The sequence below is a fragment of the Ptychodera flava genome, chromosome 16 (genome assembly GCF_041260155.1).
Source record: "Ptychodera flava strain L36383 chromosome 16, AS_Pfla_20210202, whole genome shotgun sequence".
NCBI classification, from domain to species: domain Eukaryota; kingdom Metazoa; phylum Hemichordata; class Enteropneusta; family Ptychoderidae; genus Ptychodera; species Ptychodera flava.
Window position 1 is genome coordinate 38,436,225 of NC_091943.1, and position 24,291 is coordinate 38,460,515.

The 24,291-nt window shown below is 37.9% G+C and overlaps 1 protein-coding gene across 7 annotated transcripts in view; it reads left to right on the forward strand.

The window, feature by feature from the left end:
• The window catches only part of LOC139114793 (coiled-coil domain-containing protein AGAP005037-like), a 77,295-nt gene that overhangs the window by 46,993 nt on the left and 6,011 nt on the right, over positions 1–24,291 (forward strand). For 6 of the 7 annotated variants that reach the window (XM_070676719.1, XM_070676725.1, XM_070676723.1 and 3 more), the window contains one exon: positions 13,343–13,496. In XM_070676719.1, the coding sequence (XP_070532820.1) occupies positions 13,343–13,496 (154 nt within the window). Of the gene's footprint in view, positions 1–13,342; positions 13,497–14,317; positions 14,404–24,291 lie in introns of all 7 variants that reach the window. The other variant, XM_070676724.1, reaches the window with a different exon arrangement.

Here is a 24,291-nt window from a genome sequence, read left to right on the forward strand (position 1 = left end):
TTGTAACTTACAATTTAAGTTCAGGATTATTTGTTAAAACTATGTTCCAAAATTATTGATTTTGTTTAACACTCAAGAGTAAATTGAATAAGAAGTTCATGTTTGGAGGTGCTAAAATTGCATACTTGTCAAGATAAAGTTATCAGCAACTAAGATGGTCTCATCAAAACCGCCTGTCAGACATGCAAATTTCCTTTGTTACAAACATTAAAAAAAAATCAATACCCTTTCTTTTGCCAACACAGATGCCACTTATTCCCTTAGTTTCCTTGAAAATATTGTGTAAGGCTGTCAAAAATCTATGTCAACAAAATTACAAAATTGCTATCTCCTCTGCGGAAAAGGGGTTGATCTTCTCATTATTCACAGTGAGAAATCAGAAAATTATGATTATCAGAACTATGTTGCTAGAATTTTGAAATATGGACCGAGTTGTTCTGTGTAGAGAAGAAATTTGCTTCAGTTCAGTGAGTTATGTCTGTGTGTACAGATCATGGAGAATTGTGGGTAGCCTCACTTACTGTGTGATAGTTTCCTGGATATCTGATAAAAAACAATCAGGCAAGTCTCGAGGGCATAAACCCTGTGTAATTGCCAAAAGAGTCTGGGTACTTGTCTCTGATTGACCAAACACAGCAACTGGGAATGATACGTCTATTTCCAGCACCTAGAAATCCGTGTCTCCACATGGTGAACTGCCGATATGCAGCATGGCGATTTGCACGATTTATGTCATCACCATCATCTGTCGCAAACACATCTCTTCTGTATATTCTAGCTATTGCCAATACAGCTTCATTCAGTACAAGGAGCCTGAAATCCTGAAAAAATTACACATTATTAAATTCTTTTCTGTAGTCATTATTTCAAGATGACCCAGTCATGCCATAGACTAATTGTTACAAGAGAGTCCTGAGTCACCAAACCCAAACCAATGTCATAATTGGGAAGGGGTGTGTGATAATCAGAAGAGGTAAACTTGGCACTTGAATTCAACAGTAGGCAAACAAATTGATTACCATCAAGTTTCCAGATTAGCAAAGGCAATTCCAAATGTAAAGACTGACAATGATAATCAGTACATGTAAAATACCACTGAGTTTACATGATGCTTTGCAGGGGCCTGAGTCTAGTGAAAATTACATTACTAATGGTACTGTTTAATTATCAAACAATATATCGAAAAGTTGTCATTGTCATATTGCATTCATGTATCAGTTACATTGTTACGTGCAGAGAAAACGAACAAAAGGGTGAACTCAGCAGTTAACGTTTAAACAAAATTTATTACGAAAATAAAACTAATTGCTAAGTCAGGGATAGAGTACAAGCTTTAAAAGTGTACAGACTACTTATCTCAGCTGGGACGGCAAAGCTCCAGTCTCAGAGTTGTAACAGTCAGTCGGATGAATGAACAGTCCTTGCAGGCTTGCAGCTGCATAAAGTCCACAGTATAAATCCAGCGTTGACAGTGAAGGTCTTGAAAGTCTTGAGAATGACTACTGCTGGAGTTTAGTAACACACAAGAGACACGATCCCAAAAGTCTGACTGGAAGCTGAGCACGTCCCTTTTATAAAGGCATATAAGAACAATCTAGAACTTTTATTGACATGCTAATTACTGTTCTAAATTATCTCCCTTACACAACTAATCAACTTTCCAGAACATTCCAAACATGACTAATTGAATTCGAGGTTGTTAGGTCATCAAGGGCAGTGACCTTGAGAATGTTCTAGACTAATTGAACTCAGGTCATGATGAGTGTGGGGGAAATGACCTACATAACACACCCCCTCTTCAAAAAAGAAAATTTTTCAAAGAAAAATCTTTCTTTTACAAATGTAATCTTGAAAAGGATTAAGTACTCAAATTTTGTTTTACTCTAAAGAAAATTTCTTGAAAGTGAACAACAATAAAATTTCTTGAAAGTGAACAACAATAATTTCTAAATACGAGAGAGACAGTCTGCAATTAAATTGTCTCTGCCTTTGATATGTCTAATGTCAAGATTAAACTCCTGTAACATTAAACTCCATCTTAGCAATCTCTGATTTTTGCCTTTAAATTTCTGCAGAAAAACAAGAGGGTTGTGATCAATATAACCACTATTGGCTGATTTGAAGAAGTAACATAAACTTCAAAATGCTGTAAAGCTAATATCAAAGATAAACACTCTTTTCAATTGTAGAGTAGTTTCTCTGGGATTTGTTAAATTTGCGTGAAAAATAGCAAACAGGATGATCTACCCATGACTATCCTCTTGCAATAAAACAGCACCACAGCCGTATCACTAGCATCCACAGCTAATTTGAATGGCAAAGTGAAATCTGGTGCAGACAACACTGGAGCACTTTGCAGTATGGCTTTAAGTGTATCAAATGCCTGTTGGCATTGCTCTGACCAAACAAACTTTACTTTCCTTTTAAGTAAGTTAGTCAAAGGCTCAGTAATTGTGGAGAAATTTGGACAGAATTTTCTGTAGTAACCAGCCATACCGAGAAAGCGCATCAGTTGTCGTTTGCAGTTTGGTATGGGAAAACTTGAAATGGCACTGATTTGGCATCACAGGTTTTACCTCACCCTGTCCTACAGTATGTCCGAGGTAAGTTACCCTTGCCCAACCAAACTCAGATTTGGCAAGGTTGACAGTCAACATTGCTTTGCTCAGTCTCTCAAAGAACTTCCGCATGAGCTTGATGTGTTCCTCCCAGGTGTCACTATACAGGACGACGTCGTCAACGTAGGCTGCACACCCGTCTAGCCCAGATATGACGTCGTTGATCATCCGTTGGAACGTTGCCGGAGAGTTCTTCATTCCGAATGGCATCACCTTGTACTGGAACAATCCGTCTGGTGTAACAAAGGCGGATATTTCACGAGCACGATCCGTCAGAGGGACTTGCCAAAATCCCTTCAGTAGGTCAAATTTCGTCACATACTTGGCTTTTCCCACTCGGTCGATGCAGTCATCAATCCTCGGATTGGGAAAGTGTCTGTCTTTGTTAAAGTGTTGACCTTCCTAAAGTCCGTGCACATACGATAACTGTGATCTGATTTGGGAACAAGTATGCACGGCGAACTCCAGTTACTTTTACTGGGTTCAATAAAGTCATTGTCCAGCAGGTATTTGACTTCTTCCTGGAGATATTTCGCTTTTGTTGGATTCAGTCTGTATGGATGTTGTTTTACAGGCTTACTGTCCCCAACATCAACGTCGTGATAGATGACGTTTGTCCTCGTTGGAACATCTTGAAACAGGTGTTTATATTCATGGAGCAGTTCTTTCACCTGTTGTTGTTGTTCTGGCTGGAGGTGTGCCAACTTTGTAGACTCCAGCTTCTCCAGGATTTCTGAGTTCTGAAGCTTGACCGAGCCCAGCTTTGAGTTTAGAGTATTTTCACTCAAGTCAGTTTCAGTATCACTATCTTCATAATGGTTTGAACTGACTGCACTGACAGGCTGAGTTATAGTAGGATTATCCCTATCCAAATATGGCTTAAGCATATTTATGTGACATAGCTGTTTTTGTTTTCGCCTGTCAGGTGTTATTATGATGTAATTTAAATCACTCAATTTCTTATCAATTAGATATGGCCCAAAGTAACGAGCATGGAGTGGTTTGCCAGGAACCGGAAGTAGAACAAGAACTTTTGACCTGGTTCAAACTTCCGTTTTGAGGTGTTTTTATCATATTTGGTTTTCATTGACTGCTGAGATGACTCAAGATTTTCTCTGGCTAATTCACATGCTTTAGAGAGTTTTGTACGAAAATCTGACACATATTGCAAAATATTCAGACAATCATCATCGTCTGATAGGAATTTCTCTTTAACGAGCTTAAGTGGGCCACGGACTGTATGTCCAAATACAAGCTCAAATGGGCTAAAACCAAAGAGACTCCTGAATTGACTCTCTAACAGCAAAGAGCAGAAAATGAATTCCTTCATCCCACTGCTTCTCTGTGTCAAAACAGTAGGTCCTAATCATGTTTTTCAAAGTTTGATGAAATCGCTCAAGAGCACCCTGACTTTCTGGATGATAGGCGGAGGACCTATACTGTTTAATGCCTAGCTGATCCATTACTTGTTGAAAAATTCCAGACATAAAGTTGGAGCCTTGATCGGACTGGACACATTTAGGGAGGCCAAATACAGTGAAAAATTTGACTAAAGCTCTCACTATAGTCTTTGCCTTTATGTTTCTCAGTGGTATGGCTTCGGGGAACCGAGTTGATGTACACATTATTGTCAGCATGTACTCATTTCCTGATCTTGTTTTTGGTAGGGCCCCAACACAGTCTATTAGTATCCTACTAAATGGTTCTTGAAATGCAGGAATTGGCTGTAAAGGGGCCTTTGGAATGGTCTGATTTGGCTTTCCTACCATTTGACATGTGTGACAAGTTTTACAGAAATGTGCTACATCCTGCCTGAGATTAGGCCAATAAAAGTGACTGAGAATTTTATGATAAGTTTTCCTGACTCCTAAGTGACCAGCCCAGGGGGTTTCATGGGCCAGGCGCAATATTTCAGCACGATAGGGCTCTGGAACCACAATTTGATGTTTTATAGCCCAATCGTCATCAACCAAAACATCTGGAGGTCTCCATTTACGCATGAGAATACCAGATTTTGTATAATAGGAAACAGAGCTATCTGAAGTTTTACCTTCATCATCTACCCTGTCAAACAAAGACAAAATATCTGGGTCTTTGTGTTGTTCTGCAATGAGATTTGATCTAGAAAATGTCTGACTTTGGTCAGCAGAAGTTTTGCTGGAAGTTTCAAATCCACGAGGGATAACGGAATGATCCGTGTCAAACACCTGACTGAGAAAGGTGTCATTTAAGTCAACATCTGTGACATTATTTTTGAGAGTATTTTGATTCTCGGAAGTTTTCTTTGACATGGCTCGAGTAATTGCACACGAAGAAATAAATCGGGTATCTCTTGTTCAATTGGCTCTGGATCCTGATCTAAACTAGGATTATCAGTCACAAGTGGATTAGTAATGACCTTGTCCCCAGCAAGGTCGTTTCCAAGAAGAAGGTGAATCCCTTCAAAAGGCAAAAAAGGCCTAATACCTAAAGTCACAGGTCCAGAAACAAAGTCCGAAGACAATAGACATTATGGAGAGGAACAGGAATGTAGTCATTGCAATCTACCCCCTTAATAAGAACTTTAGAACCTGAAAATGACTTTTCAGAAAACGGCAGGGTATCTGCCAACAAAAGAGACTGGGAAGCCCCGGTATCTCTTAAAATTTTGACAGGGGTAGCGGAAGAAAAATCACTAGAAAGTGATATAAAACCATCATGAATAAATGGTTCGAAAATACCCATAATGCTATCTTGAGAAGAATTGACCTTGACCTCATTAATTGGGGATGAGAGGGGTTTAACCTCAGAAAATGTGTTGCACACATTATTAGACTCTAATCGAGTTGATGAAGAAATAAAGCCGGTGGGCTTAGATCCACTTTGACCATTTTGACCTTCACGTTTTCTTTTTTCAATTTGAAACACTCTGACATTAAATGGCCGTCTTTCTTACAATAATTACAAGAAAGTGTACCGAACTGTTTGTCAGAAGGAGATTGAGACTTGGGATCTGATGATGTGGGAGTGTTACTTGAACTGTGTGAACTGCTGTCATTTGATTTCCTACTCTCCTTTGAGAAATTCTTGGATGAAAAGGAGGAGTTAAATTTACCTGCATTGTTTCTGTATGAAAAGGACTGGGATGGTTTGCTGAGAAATGAAGATTTGTGGGTCAATGAATAATCATCGGCCAAACGTGCAGCAACCTCCAATGTATCTGCCTTTTGTTCATTGATAAATGTTTTGATGTCACTCCGGATGCACCTTTTAAATTCCTCAATCAAAACAAGCTGTCGTAATTTGTCATAATTCTGACTGACCTTTTCAGAAGAACACCAACGATCAAACAGTTGTTCTTTTGTTCGAGCAAATTCAACATAAGTTTGATCCTTCACCTTCTCACAATCCCTAAATTTCTGACGGTAAGCTTCAGGCACCAACTCATAGCCCTTGAGTATTAATTCCTTCACAGAATCATAATCTGAAGCCTGCTCTACTGACAACTGAATGTAAATTCCTCTGGCTTTACCCACCAAAGCACTCTGCAAAAGCATAGACCAGGACTCCTTAGGCCAATTCAGACTCTGAGCAATTTTCTCAAAATGAAGGAAATATTTATCAACATCCTTTTCTTGGAAAGGGGGAACTAACCTGAAATGCTTAGTGATGTCAAACTTGTCTGAAGGGAAGAATTTTCCTGACTGTCCAAGCTCTAAACGTCTCATTTCTAACTGCAGTCGGTGTTCTGCTAATTCTCTTTCCTTTTCTTTTTCCTCTCTTTCTTTCTCCCTTTGTCTTTCTTTCCATTTGCAATTCTTTTTCTTTCATTTCCAATTCCCTCTCTTTCTGTCTTTCTTCCATTTCTAATCTTTCCTGCCTATCTTTCTCTCTCTCTGTCTTTCTTCCATTTGTAATTGCATTTGTATTTTTTCTTTTTCTAATGCCTGTCTCTCTTTTCCATTTGTAATTCTAGTTTCTTGATCTCCAAATTTGTCTGCATTTCTAATTCTAATTTTCTTAGTTCAAAGGTAGACTCGGGCTCATAATCTTTCAAGGTGGATTCCTCAAATTGGCCTAAATTAACTAAATGTTTTGCAATGTGGTACTGTATTTCCCTCTTGCGCATAGATCTTTTGACTTCTACTTTAAGGAAATTGGCCAGTGCAATGAGGTTGTCTTTTTTGAGGGAATCAAATGCGTCCTGATCAAGGTCATCCATAAATTCGTCTGGCTTGAATTCCGCCATGATTGAATTTTGCTGAGTTCACAGTATACAGTAGTTTTGAAAAGGCAGGCAAAATGTTGTCAAACGGCTCAAAATATTCGGATCCCGGACGAGCCCCCAATTTGTTACGTGCAGAGAAAACGAACAAAAGGGTGAACTCAGCAGTTAACGTTTAAACAAAATTTATTACGAAAATAAAACTAATTGCTAAGTCAGGGATAGAGTACAAGCTTTAAAAGTGTACAGACTACTTATCTCAGCTGGGACGGCAAAGCTCCAGTCTCAGAGTTGTAACAGTCAGTCGGATGAATGAACAGTCCTTGCAGGCTTGCAGCTGCATAAAGTCCACAGTATAAATCCAGCGTTGACAGTGAAGGTCTTGAAAAGTCTTGAGAATGACTACTGCTGGAGTTTAGTAACACACAAGAGACACGATCCCAAAAGTCTGACTGGAAGCTGAGCACGTCCCTTTTATAAAGGCATATAAGAACAATCTAGAACTTTTATTGACATGCTAATTACTGTTCTAAAATTATCTCCCTTACACAACTAATCAACTTTCCAGAACATTCCAAACATGACTAATTGAATTCGAGGTTGTTAGGTCATCAAGGGCAGTGACCTTGAGAATGTTCTAGACTAATCGAACTCAGGTCATGATGAGTGTGGGGGAAATGACCTACATAACAACATTCATTTTACAAGGGGAGGTTATCTGCCTGTAATCTCTCAATTTAGAAAAAAAAGAGTGACTTACTGCTAGTTGAGATATAACACATTTCTGGTAGCCTATCACAGCATACTCGTTCCAGTTCAGTTGGCATTTCTCTGCAATGTGTACAGATACACCATTTTGGATGTTGTGATGATTCAGGTGGATGGTATCCTGACTGTAAGACTGTAGGTTTTACTAAATTGAACACCAAAGCTGGATGGTAATCAACCATTTGCAAAAGAATGTTGTCTTTGCTTTCTGTACTCATTTCTTGAATAAGTTCCTGCAATCACAAAGGTGCAAATATGTTTAAAAGATTATCCTGTGTGGTACTCCGACAAAACTGTCATGTTACATCACAGAGTCTCGCCAGCGATATTCGTCTAGAAGTTATGAGTATGATCAATAAATGTCTTGTATTAAACTTTTTTCATTATACAAGCTGTACCTGTGTCTAGTGTGTGCCTAGTACTTTACCCTAGCTGTGTATAGTATATCAAAGAAAACAGTCCATACCTGTTTATTGCCCTCCCTAATCCCCTTCATTAATTTGTTCTGCCGATCACTGATGTGGGATGGAGGTGGGGGCTTATCACTAGTTAGTCCGTCTACTACCTCATGATCTGCTAACGAGGTATTTGGTTCGTGCGATAAGTCCCCACACACCCCACCCCCACCCTGCGTCGGTGATCGGCAGAACAAATTGATGAAGGGGATTAGGGAGGGCAATTATCAGATATAGACTGTTTTCTTTGAAATACTATACACAGATAGCTAGGGTAAAGTAATAGGCACACACTAATAACAGGTAAGGTTCGTATAACGAAAACAAGCTTACCGGTAATACAAGACATTTATTGATCATATTCATAACTTCTATACAAATATTACTTGCGAGACCCTGTGTTTACAGTGTTTTATTTACTATTTCAGGATTTCTGAATAAATATATTTTTATGTACATACACGTAGCATTGTTTTCCTTTCTTCCAGCTGCTGGATGCCATCAGCTGCCTGTGGTGTACTCCCCTGAATATTACGTCTTCTGCCTCTGGTTCCACCTCTACCTCTAGCACTTCCACCCCTACCCCTACCTCTCCCTCTTCCTCTTCCTCTCCCTCTCCCTCCCCTCTCCCTCCCCCTCTCCCTCTGCCCCGTCCTCTGCCTCTACTTCTTGATTCACTTTCATATGTACTTTCTGAGTTAGATGAAACAGGTGATACAGACGATGTCTGAAAGTGAATTCAAATCAAATCAAAACTTAATGTTGAGTGTGAATATTGATATTGAAGTTATTTGCTAAGTATCAAAAACATGCATGGATGGCCGTACTGCTGACTCTTTATTACACATTGCAATACATGTGTCACAATTGTAGATTTAGTCAGTTGTCAATAAATAAAACTTGGCCCAAAGTAAACTTTTTTAGTTGGTAGAATTTTGCCTGATGTATGAACAGTTTGAGGTGAAATTAAAAAAAAACGGGTGGGGGGATTATCTCAAGTCAAATGAATTCTTTCTAATCATAAATCTTTTGTTAGTTATATAAATCTGTGTTTGTACATGCATTTTGTAAAACCAAGTGTCCCTGTCAATTGAACAATGTATCTGACAGTTTGGCAATATCTGATCCTAAGGAAGCCTATTCACATGTCCACCACTGTGTGGCTCTGCGATGTAAAATATTTATGTTGGCCTTTACAGTCATAACCCTTGAACATTTCGAAAATCACTAAAAATTTACAAACGTGTGAGACCAAATTGAGTTGCGGGTAACTGGGTAAATTTTGGTCACTTATGTAAATAAATTCTTCACATGACTTATAGTTTGCAGTTGTGTTTCATTTGCAAAATAATCTTATTTCTGTAACCATGCATGTAGGCTACACGTGTTGTATGTTGACTTTGTTGTCATATTCAGATATTGGTGATGCTCGCGACGAAAGTAAATTTTATAAGAATCCCCCCCATAAAAGCAAACAAAGAACATGCGTTTAAAAATAGACTGAAATAGGCAATACAAGCGATGGAAATGTTAGCCAAAATGCAAAAACACTTTCAGGGAAATAAGCAGATGCAACAGGCCGTACACATCGCGGACGGCTGTACACTGAACGATCATTGATCAATGATTGATGGTGACCCGGGCCCGCGTCCGAGCTCGCGAACTGTCGCTGCTCACTGTATACTGTACTTGTAGTGCTCGCTGTAGAAGAAACAATGTGGCACGTTTGAATTTATTGGTTGGTATTTAGGAAACGTAACCAGAGTTAGCAAATGTAATGACTCACTACAAATACCACCAAAATTTTGCTCAAAAAATAATTCCTGCGGATCATGTAGTTCAACGTCAAATGTACCTACACAACTAGTGTCAGCGGCCCATAGTGCAAGCCATTCCCGATCCCGTTGCAACTTGAAGTACAGCATCGCATCGTCACCTTTACCTTGAAATAGGTGACTTTTTTGCCGACAAATGACAAACCAAACTTACCGAATTATGCATGCACTAGTTTTAAACTTTGGTAAATAAATAAAGTAAAGAATAGTTGGTGGAAAATGCTCGACGTTTCGGGCTTTTTGATGCGGTGACCGTGGTTTCGGGCCCCGGCGCTAGCTCGCGCGATGCATCGACTGCCGAAGCCGGGTCCGGCCAACCGGGCCTAAATTACCTTGTTTTTTTTACTCTGACCTAATGCATCACCACTTGAATCGTAAAAACCATTCTCATACTCAAGCAACAGAAGAAAAGACTTTGAACAAATATCTCTCCGGATTCAAACGAACAGTGGACGTACATCACACATCACAATCAAAACAGATACACATGTGCGTAAGTCGGATATAAATATGCATTACTTACGACGCTCTCCGTCTCCATTGTTACAGTGATCACGTTTAAAATCCCGCTCTCGCGTGGCTAGTGATATCATCACTCCTTGTGTTCCATACCACGTGATCGCCTAACATTTTGTAAACACTAGCGCCGCGCGTCAGGCCAGCAAACACTTTTATTACCGTTCGTTATTCACATTCGGGTGTTAGTTTTGACTTATTTCCTTGTCAATCGGCAATTAGGGTGGGATAGATATATTGTAGCTTGGTTTTTATTATGTGGTCGGGCGAAAAAATGGTCAAAAGTTGCCGATACTATCCCTTTAACATAGAGATGTGGCTTGCATAATTTAAAATTTGTCCATACTGTAATAGCAATTATCCGTACATTGAAAAAGAACTAATTTATTAGTCCCCGCGGACGAAGTCCGGCGGGGACTTATAGATTGGGTCCCGTCCGTCCGTCCGTCCGTCCGTCCGTCCGTCCGTCATCAACAGTTTCTCAGACACTGCTAAACTAATTTTGTTCAAACTTGGCACAAAGGCATAGCACTATGACCTACAGATGCACGTCGATTTATTTTGTGATACGATCCAATATGGGCGCGAGGCGGCCATTTTATTGCGATTTTTCATGTCTTTGGACCATAGCTCAGACATCCTTGAGCACATTCTGCTCAAACTTGTCCACTATCTGTCCATCCTTCCATACATCCATGATGGACCAAAGGCATAACATTATGGCTTTCATATCCATGTCAAATTATTTCGCGATATGTTTCAATATGGGCGCGTGGCGGCCATTTTGTTGCGATTTTTCATGTCTTTGGATCATAACTCAGACATCCTTGAGCACATTCTGCTCAAACTTGGCACAAAGGTATAACACTATGGCCTACATATGCATGTCAAATTATTTTGTGATGCAATCCAATATGGCCATGAGGTGGCCATTTTGTTTGCGATTTTTCGTGTCTTTGAACCATAACTCAAAGATCCTTGAATCGATTCTGTTCAAACTTGACACAAAGGCATAACACTATGTCCTACATATGCATGTCGAATTATATTGCGATACGATCCAATATGGGCGTGAGGCGGCCATTTTGTTGCGATTTTTCATGTCTTTGAACCATAACTCAGACATCCTTGAACCGATTCTGTTCAAATTTGGCACAAAAGCAAAACATTATGCCCTTCATATGAACACCAATTTTATTCGTGATATGATCCAATATGGCCGACAGGCGGCCATTTTTTTGCGATTTTTCATGTCTTTGAACCATAACTCAAACATCCTTGAACCGATTTGGTTCAAACTTGGCACAAAGGCAAAGCACTATGGCATACATATGCATGTATCAATTAAGCTTGCGATAGGATCCAATATGGCTGCAGAACTGCCATTTTGTTGGAATTTTGCATGTCTTTGAATCTTAATTCAAAGGTCATTACACCCATTTTGTCCAAACTTGGCACAAAGATCAAGCACTATGGCATACATATACATGTCAATTTACTTCGTGACATGTTCCAATATGGCTGCCAGATTGTCATTTTTTTTCCAGTATCGCAAAGTTGTGCAACCCTTGGTTACCTTGATAACACCAGGGAACTGATTTTGTGATGTTGTATGTTTGTTCATCTTGCAGTTTTGGTGATTCAAAATTACCATTACAATTACCATCGTTCAAGTGAAACTGTTTATTCAAAATATATGTATAGAACACAAAGAAATAATTACTTTTTCGGATGCAGCTTTCAAGATTTAGTATTTATTGCATGATTCTTACAGTTTCAACGTTTACATTAGTAAACATATTTACCACACAAACATACAATACTGCCATCAATTTTTCTATGTCCCATTTCTGTATATGTACATAACAATGGGAACTTAAATGATAGGTGGAATAAACTGTATATGTGTGTGTGTACATGTGTGTGTGTTTGTTCGTTCGTTCCCAGCAATTATCTTGTATAATTTTCTTAAATGGTGATGGAATTTGCATGTGCAAATTTTCAGACCTAGTTTTCTGATTTTTGTTAAAATATTGTTTCTCTTCACCACTGTTCTTGCAGCTTTGAAATTCAATATGCAGCTTTTTAGGGATTCTATCATTTAGTTATGTGTAAATTAGCACAAAATTTGCATATTTAGTTTTGAAAAATATTTTCATATTTCTTCCTAGATTTTCTTAAAATCCTTTATTCCTTGAAATTGTTTGTGATGTTGTCTACCAGTTATCAAATATAGTTTGTGAGTTCCCTGGAATTACCTCATTTTAATAGTTCGATCAAAATATTGTTTTCACTGATGTTTGTGTTCCACCTGTGAAATTCAATATGTGGCTATGTAGAGATACCTTCATCAAACAATGGTAATAATCACAACCTTATTATCTGGCATTTAGTATTAGAAGTTAATAATTGCTCCATTTTCTCAGTTCAGAGTTCATTGCTTTATGTGAGAATAATCAGAAATTAAAGCAAAAAGTAACAGTTAAGTATTTGCTTCTAGGTCACCTGTTTGTAGTTTGCCAGTGAGTTAGTTAACTATTTTCTCAGCTTATGGGAGCCCTGTCAGGCACTGGAATATTTGTGACTGTCAATGTAACAGATTTGAATCAATTTAGGTGAAGAATTAACTTTAGTTTGGATTGGTCATTCATGGTAACTGTAAGAGATTATGTTTTAGTTTTGTTGGCATGTTGAGAGTTGTCATAGAAACCCCTGCATGGTAACGGATGTCCACATAGTCTATCAAGTTCCCGTAACTGTAGTGCAGTGTTTTTTCAATTTTCAGAGGATAATTACTTAACCTGGTAATTTCTCATTTTTTGTGCAAAAACATCTTCTAGTTAGACAATTCTCAGCTTTAGTAAAAGTGGCAGTTACTTCAGCCTTGATCAAATAGCAAAACAGTGTTATTGATTCAAATTTTTGCTTTTTTGTTGCTTTTTGTAGCATCACCTCAACAAATGGAGACAGTTTTCCAAAAACGTCAGTCCAAAGAATTAGAGGACCTGTCTGCAGCTATTGCGGAATTAGAGACAGTTACTCAACAAACTCAAGAGGAAGCAAAGAAGATAGCAGGGGAGATAAAGAAAACCCAACAAAGGTGAAACAGTAATGTTTCATTCAATTTCTGTGTACATCTCTGTTTGTGTTTCTCTTGTAATAGGATATGACACTTTTTTATGCAGACAGCGCACACAGAAACACCAGAATGCATCACATTTTAATTTTACGTACGATGGCAAGCATGATATATCATTCACTATAGAATCAATGATCAATTTCTTTTCACATTGAGAAAATGATATCATTGATAACACAGCAACTGCCAACACTAGTAGTTGCACCAAGGCAATTGCAGTACAAAACTACAACACAAAAGTCAGCTCCAGTAGTTTACACAGACTACAGTCTGTACACAGACAAGCATGTCTTGTCTGTGAGTGGTATGCATGGTTGAATGTCTGTGTATGTATGCAACCGGATTTGCAAGTATGAGCATATGCTAACAATCAGCCATACATCAGCTGATACTATGCTATGTATGTCTTCCATGCCTACTTAATGTATTGTAGTTATGTGCCATTGGCGTAATGATTATTAAAAGTGGACGCCATGGAGTCCATCATGATTTTTCAGAACATTTGTTGCAATGCCTAAGAGCTATCACATTTGGAGGTATCATATATCACCTGGCTGATAAAATGTTTGTTGAATTAGTATCCTTTCACCACCAAAGTCATTATTATCAATGGTAATTGTTGACCTGTCTAGGGAGAATGTGGATGAACAGGTTGAGGTGTCTGTGTTTGATTTCCAGCTACCAAGCCTTTATTTAATTAAATTAATCATTGCAAATTGCATGCATGCATTATTCATGGTGGCCAAAGCTCTCATTATCCTTCCCATTGCATTCCATTTCAGTCCCAATGATGACTCCAAGGATACCAAGACAATCCGATTAGTCAAATATCAAGTTTAAAAATGACATCTGTCTTTTGGGTTCATAGGTCAGTATCTCTCACCTCATTAAATTGGTATTGTAAATAACATGTTGGCCCTGGTCATTGGTCATTATCTTTCATCTCATTTCATTGGTCTTAACCCGTGCTTGGTGTGGTGCCATCAATGTTATGGGATAAGGTATTGTGAATGAATCTTTCTAAGTTGGAAATGAAGTAAAGAATGACAATAACAATAAAACAAAAACACCATTTTGATGTTTTGTTTTGCCAGTTTTTGCAGACAATGAATCATAGTTCATTTATCACATGGAACGGCACAAGTCACCACAGAAGCATCAATTCTATTGCCGTATGCTCAAACTAACATTTGTGAGGTTTTACATTAAAAATGTCAAAATACCTTTGACTTAAAAGTTCCTCAGAGTTTTTCACTGAAATAAATTGTATCAAGAATTTTCCAGAATGATGTGATCTTGAGTGATTGTCTGACATAAACCAAAGTAAAGAGATCTGATTGATATGCAATTAAAATTGATCTTTTAGCTACTATAGACTATAGTCTATAGAAGCTATTGGGATGGGTATCCGTCCGGCGTCCGTCGTCAGTCTGTATGTATGTATGTATGTATGTATGTATGTATGTATGTATGTCCGTTTGTGAGGCGTCCGTCCACTCAAATATCTTGAGAACCGCAGTACTTACTGATTTGATATTTGTTGTGTAGATGAAAAATATGATTTTGAGAAACTATTTTTTGTAATTTTTTGATATTGTTGAAAATAGGCAAATTAATGCCAAAAAAGGTGTTTTTGGTAAAAAATCTTCTTCTTCATAACCGCTGGTCAGACAGCTTTGTTATTTGGTATACAGGTCCCTAGGGATAACCTAACTTAGATTTGTTCAAATTGTGATGAAATATGCAAATGTGTATTTTTAAGGAATTTTTTTGTCATTTTTGGTCAAAATTTGACTTACATTGTATGTAATTCTTGTACTGTATAAACCCTATCAATTCACCCAGAAAAAATAATAATCATCAAAGCCAAATAATTTTAGTGTGGAATTATCAGAAAGTTCAACTTTTTTTTACAGTTCATAGTGAAAGGCTTACCATCTTGGAGGATTAAAACATGTAAAGGCAACTTTCCTGAATCCCAACTTTGATATATTCTGAACCACCATTTATGTTATCTAAAAGAAATTGCTCATAATAGTTTGTCATGATAGGGTGGTCAAATAAATAGAGATAGAGAAAGTTCTAATTTCCATTTATGGTTGACTTGGTAAGGATAAAATAAGATTACTTTTTGAGGAAAAAAATAGAGTGGTCAACTAAAAGAGTGGTCAAAGTGATAGGGTTTTATGGTAAAGCTGGGCTGTAAGATTCCTCATGTGCTATTTATAGCAATTATGCAATCTGTGTAAACAGTGCAATGAAAGTGTAACATGATTCCTTATAATGCTTTTGATGACCTTGAACTTCTTAAGTTCAAACATTTGTCTCTTCAGTGTGCTTTCTCTGAGTATGTACAGTCTCAACTTATTCAACAGAACTTACTTACAATGTTAATTTGAAAGTTAAAATGTGCTTGGTTAATAGGATGAAAATACAGATATAGATAACCAGCTGAAGATTCTTTATAACCTGACAGATATGCTGTTTTATTATGACGTAAATCTTGATTTAAGCAAGACTTGTTTACTTTAATTAGAATGTAATTAACTCTCGTTTATTTGCTATTATAGACTAATATAGTCTGATAAAATATGCAAATCTGTATTTTTACGGAATTTTTTTCCATTTTTGGTCAGGCTATCCTGAAATGAGCTATCAAAGATATCCACCTTCTTCATCAATACATGTGTCACAAAAGGTTATTCTTTACATAACACAGCAGAGCTCTGTCAACTGTTGAGTTGCTTGTTTTTTCAAAACCGCTGGTCAGACAGCTTTAATATTTGGTTTACATGTCCCTAGGATGACCTTAGTGAGATAATTTCATACAGTCAGGAAATACTTAATTTTGTATCCATGTCTATAGTAGCTTCAGGGACTTTGGCCCATGTTTAAGATTTTGTAATCAGATGTCTTTATAGACATTGCCAACTCTATGCACACATATATAGATCATAGTTTGTTAACAATTAAAGACAAATTTCCAGTTTGAACTGTTTCTTCTAAGAAGATTTTAATCATTCAATAAAAGATTGACGAGTACCAGGTATTACCACTTTCAATTAGCCCATATTTGTACTAGGTAATACCACTTCAAAGTGGCCCGTATTTGTAGCAGGTATTACCACTTTCAATTAGCCCATATTTGTACTAGGTAATACCACTTCAAAGTGGCCCGTATTTGTAGCAGGTATTACCACTTCCAATTAGCCCATATTTGTACTAGGTAATACCACTTCAAAGTGGCCCGTATTTGTAGCAGGTATTACCACTTTCAATTAGCCCATATTTGTACTAGGTAATACCACTTCAAAGTGGCCCGTATTTGTAGCAGGTATTACCACTTCCAATTAGCCCATATTTGTACCAGGTAATACCACTTCAAATTGGACCACAATTTGCTAATTGTAATACTATGCAGTGTCATTTTCTATTGATAGTTTTAACATACTGTGAACAAGAAACAACATCAGCAGTTTTATTAGCTCCGCTGTCAGCGACGCGGAGCTTATCAAATAGGTTGATTTTCCGTCGTCGTCGTCCGTCGTCGTCCGTCAACAATTGCCTTCTCCTCTGAAACCGCAAGTCCAATTGCTTTGAAATTTTATACGCAGTTCACTTGGGGTGACCTCACTTAAGTTTGTTCAAATTGTGGTGATATTTGCATATTTGTATTTTTGGGGCATTTTCTGCTGTTTTTGGTAAAAAAATCTTCTTCTCTGAAACCGCTTGTCCGATTGCTTTTAAATTTAATATGCAGTTTACTTAGGGTGACTACAGTCAGATTTGTTCAAATCGTGGTGAAATTTGCATATTTGTATTTTTAAGGCAATTTTTGTCATTTTTGGTAAAAAAATCTTTAAAAATCTTCTTCTTCAAAACTACAAGTCAGATAGCTTTGATATTTGGTACATATGTCCCTAGGGATGATCTATTTCAGATTTGTTCAAATTGTGCAGAAATATGCAAATTTGCATTTTTAAGACAATTTTTGCCATTTTGGTCAAAAACTGTGTTTTTCAAAAGTACTGGTCTGATAGTTTTGAAATTTGGTATACAGGTTTCTATAGATGAACTTAGTAATATATATTGAATTTCTGATGAAATCTGTAATTTTGTATTTTTGGGGCAATTTTGCCATTTTTGGTCGAAAAATGTGTATTTCCAAAACTACTCATCTGATAGCTTTGCAATTTGGTATTGTTACGTGCAGAGAAAACGAACAAAAGGGTGAACTCAGCAGTTAACGTTTAAAACAAAATTTATTACGAAAATAAAACTAATTGCTAAGTTAGGGATAGAATACAAGCTTTAAAGTGTACAGACTACTTATCTCAGCTGGGACGGCAAAGCTCCAGTCTCAGAGTTGTAACAGTCAGTTGGATGAATGAACAGTCCTTTGGTTTGCAGGCTTGAAGCTACACAAAGTCCACAGTATAAATCCAGCGTTGACAGTGAAGGTCTTGAAAAGTCTTGAGAATGACTACTGCTGGAGTTTATAGTAACACACAAGAGACACGATCCCAAAAGTCTGACTGGAAGCTGTGCACGTCCCTTTATAAAGGCATATAAGAACAATCTAGAACTTTTATTGACATGCTAATTACTGTTCTAAAATTATCTCCCTTACACAACTAATCAACTTTCCAGAACATTCCAAACATGACTAATTGAATTCAAGGTTGTGAGGTCATCAAGGGCAGTGACCTTGAGAATGTTCTAGACTAATTGAACTCAGGTCATGATGAGTGTGGGGGAAATGACCTACATAACACACCCCCTCTTCAAAAAAGAAAATTTTTCAAGAAAAATCTTTCTTTTACAAATGTAATCTTGAAAAGGATTAAGTACTCAAATTTTGTTTTACTCTAAAGTAAAATTTCTTGAAAGTGAACAACAATAAACTCTAAATACGAGAGAGACAGTCTGCAATTAAATTGTCTCTGCCTTTGATATGTCTAATGTCAAGATTAAACTCCTGTAACATTAAACTCCATCTTAGCAATCTCTGATTTTTGCCTTTAAATTTCTGCAGAAAAACAAGAGGGTTGTGATCAATATAAACCACTATTGGCTGATTTGAAGAAGTAACATAAACTTCAAAATGCTGTAAAGCTAATATCAAAGATAAACACTCTTTTTCAATTGTAGAGTAGTTTCTCTGGGATTTGTTAAATTTGCGTGAAAAATAGCAAACAGGATGATCTACACCATGACTATCCTCTTGCAATAAAACAGCACCAGCAGCCGTATCACTAGCATCTACAGCTAATTTGAATGGCAAAGTGAAATCTGGTGCAGACAACACTGGGGCACTTTGCAGTATGGCTTTAAGTGTATCAAATGCCTGTTGGCATTGCTCTGACCAAACAAACTTTACTTTCTTTTTAAGTAAGTTAGTCAAAGGCTCAGTAATTGTGGAGAAATTTGGACAGAATTTTCTGTAGTAACCAGCCATACCGAGAAAGCGCATCAGTTGTCGTTTGCAGTTTGGTATGGGAAAACTTGAAATGGCACTGATTTTGGCATCAACAGGTTTTACCTCACCCTGTCCTACAGTATGTCCGAGGTAAGTTACCCTCGCCCAGCCAAACTCAGATTTGGCAAGGTTGACAGTCAACATTGCTTTGCTCAGTCTCTCAAAGAACTTCCGCATGAGCTTGATGTGTTCCTCCCAGGTGTCACTATACAGGACGACGTCGTCAACGTAAGCTGCACATCCGTCTAGCCCGGATATGACGTCGTTGATCATCCGTTGGAACGTTGCCGGAGAGTTCTTCATTCCGAATGGCATCACCTTGTACTGGAACAATCCGTCTGGTGTACAAAGGCGGATATTTCACGAGCACGATCCGTCAGAGGGACTTGCCAAAATCCCTTCAGTAGGTCAAATTTCGTCACATACTTGGCTTTTCCCACTCGGTCGATGCAGTCATCAATCCTCGGGATTGGGAAAGTGTCTGTCTTTGTTAAAGTGTTGACCTTCCCAAAGTCCGTGCACATACGATAACTGTGATCTGATTTGGGAACAAGTATGCACGGTGAACTCCAGTTACTTTTACTGGGTTGAATAAAGTCATTGTCCAGCAGGTATTTGACTTCTTCCTGAGATATTTGCTTTTGTTGGATTCAGTCTGTATGGATGTTGTTTTACAGGCTTACTGTCCCCAACATCAACGTCGTGATAGATGACGTTTGTCCTCGTTGGAACATCTTGAAACAGGTGTTTATATTCGTGGAGCAGTTCTTTCACCGTTGTTGTTGTTCTGGCTGGAGGTGTCCAACTTTGTAGACTCCAGCTTCTCCAGGATTTCTGAGTTCTGAAGCTTGACCGAGCCCAGCTTTGAGTTTAGAGTATTTTCACTCAAGTCAGTTTCAGTATCACTATCTTCATAATGGCCAGAACTGACGGTACTGACAGGCTGAGTTATAGTAGGATTATCCCTATCCAAATATGGCTTAAGCATATTTATGTGACATAGCTGTTTTTGTTTTCGCCTGTCAGGTGTTATTATGATGTAATTTAAATCACTCAATTTCTTATCAATTAGATATGGCCCAAAGTAACGAGCATGGAGTGGTTTGCCAGGAATCGGAAGTAGAACAAGAACCTTTTGACCTGGTTCAAACTTCCGTTTTGAGGTGCTTTTATCATATTTGGTTTTCATTGACTGCTGAGATGACTCAAGATTTTCTCTGGCTAATTCACATGCTTTAGAGAGTTTTGTACGAAAATCTGACACATATTGCAAAATATTCAGACAATCATCACGTCTGATAGGATCATCATCTGATAGGAATTTCTCTTTAACGAGCTTAAGTGGGCCACGGACTGTATGTCCAAATACAAGCTCAAATGGGCTAAAACCAAGAGACTCCTGAATTGACTCTCTAACAGCAAAGAGCAAAAAATGAATTCCTTCATCCCACTGCTTCTCTGTGTCAAAACAGTAGGTCCTAATCATGTTTTTCAAAGCTTGATGAAATCGCTCAAGAGCACCCTGACTTTCTGGATGATAGGCGGATGACCTATACTGTTTAATGCCTAGCTGATCCTTACTTGTTGAAAAATTCCAGACATAAAGTTGGAGCCTTGATCGGACTGGACACATTTAGGGAGGCCAAATAAAGTGAAAAATTTGACTAAAGCTTTCACTATAGTCTTTGTCTTTATATTTCTCAGTGGTATGGCTTCTGGGAACCGAGTTGATGTACACATTATTGTCAGCATGTACTCATTTCCTGATCTTGTTTTTGGTAGGGGCCCAACACAGTCTATTAGTATCCTACTAAATGGTTCTTGAAATGCAGGAATTGGCTGTAAAGGGCCTTTGGAATGGTCTGATTTGGCTTTCCTACCATTTGACATGTGTGACAAGTTTTACAGAAATGTGCTACATCCTGCCTGAGATTAGGCCAATAAAAGTGACTGAGAATTTTATGATAAGTTTTCCTGACTCCTAAGTGACCAGCCCAGGGGGTTTCATGGGCCAGGCGCAATATTTCAGCATGGTAGGGCTTTGGAACCACAATTTGATGTTTTATAGCCCAATCGTCATCAACCAAAACATCTGGAGGTCTCCATTTACGCATGAGAATACCAGATTTGTATAATAGGAAACAGAGCTATCTGAAGTTTTACCTTCATCATCTACCCTGTCAAACAAAGACAAAATATCTGGGTCTTTGTGTTGTTCTGCAATGAGATTTGATCTAGAAAATGTCTGACTTTGGTCAGCAGTTTTACTGGAAGTTGCAAATCCACGAGGGATAACGGAATGATCCGTGTCAAACACCTGACTGAGAAAGGTGTCATTTAAGTCAACATCTGTGACATTATTTTTGAGAGTATTTTGATTCTCGGAAGTTTTCTTTGACATGGCTCGAGTAATAGCACATGAAGGAAATAAATCGGGTATCTCTTGTTCAATTGGCTCTGGATCCTGATCTAAAGTAGGATTATCAGTCACAAGTGGATTAGTAATGACCTTGTCCCCAGCAAGGTCGTTTCCAAGAAGAAGGTGAATCCCTTCAAAAGGCAAAAAAGGCCTAATACCTAAAGTCACAGGTCCAGAAACAAAGTCCGAAGACAAATAGACATTATGGAGAGGAACAGGAATGTAGTCATTACAATCTACCCCCTTAATAAGAACTTTAGAACCTGAAAATGACTTTTCAGAAAACGGCAGGGTATCTGCCAACAAAAGAGACTGGGAAGCCCCGTATCTCTTAAAATTTTGACAGGGTAGCGGAAGAAAATCACTAGAAAGTGATATAAAACCATCATGAATAAATGGTTCGAAAATACCCATAATGCTATCTTGAGAAGAATTGACCTTGACCTCATTAATTGGGGATGAGAGGGGTTTAACCTCAGAAAATGTGTTGCACACATTATTAGACTCTATTTGAGTTGATGAAGAAATAAAGCCGGTGGGCTTAGATCCACTTTGACCACTTTGACCTTCACGTTTTCTTTTCAATTTGAAACAATCTGACATTAAATGGCCATCTTTCTTACAATAATTACAAGAAAGTGTACCGAACTGTTTGTCAGAAGGAGATTGAGACTTGGGATCTGATGATGTGGAAGTGTTACTTGAATTTTGTGAACTGTTGTCATTTGATTTCCTACTCTCCTTTGAAAAATTCTTGGATGAAAAGGAGGAGTTAAATTTACCTGCATTGTTTCTGTATGAAAAGGACTGGGATGGTTTGCTGAGAAATGAAGATTTGTGGGTCAATGAATAATCATCGGCCAAACGTGCAGCAACCTCCAATGTATCTGCCTTTTGTTCATTGATAAACGTCTTGATGTCACTCCGAATGCACCTCTTAAATTCTTCAATCAAAACAAGCTGTCGTAATTTGTCATAATTCTGACTGACCTTTTCAGAAGAGCACCAACGATCAAACAGTTGTTCTTTTGTTCGAGCAAATTCAACATAAGTTTGATCCTTCACCTTCTCACAATCCCTAAATTTCTGACGGTAAGCTTCAGGCACCAACTCATAGCCCTTGAGAATTAATTCCTTCACAGAATCATAATTTGAAGCCTGCTCTACTGACAACTGAATATAAATTTCTCTGGCTTTACCCACCAAAGCACTCTGCAAAAGCATAGACCAGGACTCCTTAGGCCAATTCAGGCTCTGAGCAATTTTCTCAAAATGAAGGAAATATTTATCAACATCCTTTTCTTGGAAAGGGGGAACTAACCTGAAATGCTTAGTGATGTCAAACTTGTCTGAAGGGAAGAATTTTCCTGACTGTCCAAGCTCTAAACGTTTTATTTCTACCTGCAATCGCTGTTCTTCTAATCGCAATTCTTTTTCTTTCTGTCTTTCTTCCATTTCTAACTGCATTTGTATTTTTTCCTTTCTAATGCCGGTCTCTCTTTTTCCATTTGTAATTCTTTTTCTTTCATTTGTAATTCTTTTTCTTTCGTCTTTCTTCCATTGCTAACTTTTCACGTGCCAAATCTGCCTGTATTTCTAACTCTAATTTTCTGAGTTCAAAGGAAGACTCAGGTTCATAATCTTTTAAGGCAGACTCCTCAAAATGGCCTGCATTAACTAAATGTTTTGCAATCTTGAACTGTATTTCTCGCTTGCGCATAGATCTTTTGACATCTACTTTAAGGAAATTTGCCAGTGCTATGAGGTTGTCTTTTCTGAGGGAATTAAATGTGTCCTGATCAAGGTCATCCATAAATTCGTCTGGTTTAAATTCCGCCATGATTGAATTTCGCTGAGTTCACAGTATACAGTAGTTTTGAAAAGGCTGTCAAAATGTTGTCAAACGGCTCAAAATATTCGTATCCCGGACAAGCCCCCAATTTTGTTACGTGCAGAGAAAACGAACAAAAGGGTGAACTCAGCAGTTAACGTTTTAAACAAATTTATTACGAAAATAAAACTAATTGCTAAGTTAGGGATAGAATACAAGCTTTAAAGTGTACAGACTACTTATCTCAGCTGGGACGGCAAAGCTCCAGTCTCAGAGTTGTAACAGTCAGTGGATGAATGAACAGTCCTTTGGTTTGCAGGCTTGAAGCTACACAAAGTCCACAGTATAAATCCAGCGTTGACAGTGAAGGTCTTGAAAAGTCTTGAGAATGACTACTGCTGGAGTTTATAGTAACACACAAGAGACACGATCCCAAAAGTCTGACTGGAAGCTGTGCACGTCCCTTTTATAAAGGCATATAAGAACAATCTAGAACTTTTATTGACATGCTAATTACTGTTCTAAAATTATCTCCCTTACACAACTAATCAACTTTCCAGAACATTCCAAACATGACTAATTGAATTCAAGGTTGTGAGGTCATCAAGGGCAGTGACCTTGAGAATGTTCTAGACTAATTGAACTCAGGTCATGATGAGTGTGGGGGAAATGACCTACATAACAGTATACAGGTTCCTACAGATCACCTTAATGATATTTATTCAAATTATGATGAAATCAGTAATTTTGTAATTTTGGGGCAATTTTTGCCATTTTTGGTCAAAAAGTGTGTTTTCTCAAAAAGTACTGTTCTGATAGCTTTGAAATTTGGTATACAGGTTTCTACAGATGAGCTAAGTAATATATATTGAATTTCTGATGAAATCTGTAATTTTGTATTTTTGGGGCAATGTTGCCATTTTTGGTCAGAAAATTTCATTCTCAAAATACTCATCGGATAGCTTTGGTTGACATGTTCTTAGGGATGATCCGATGTGATATATTCAGAGTATGATGAAATTGTGTA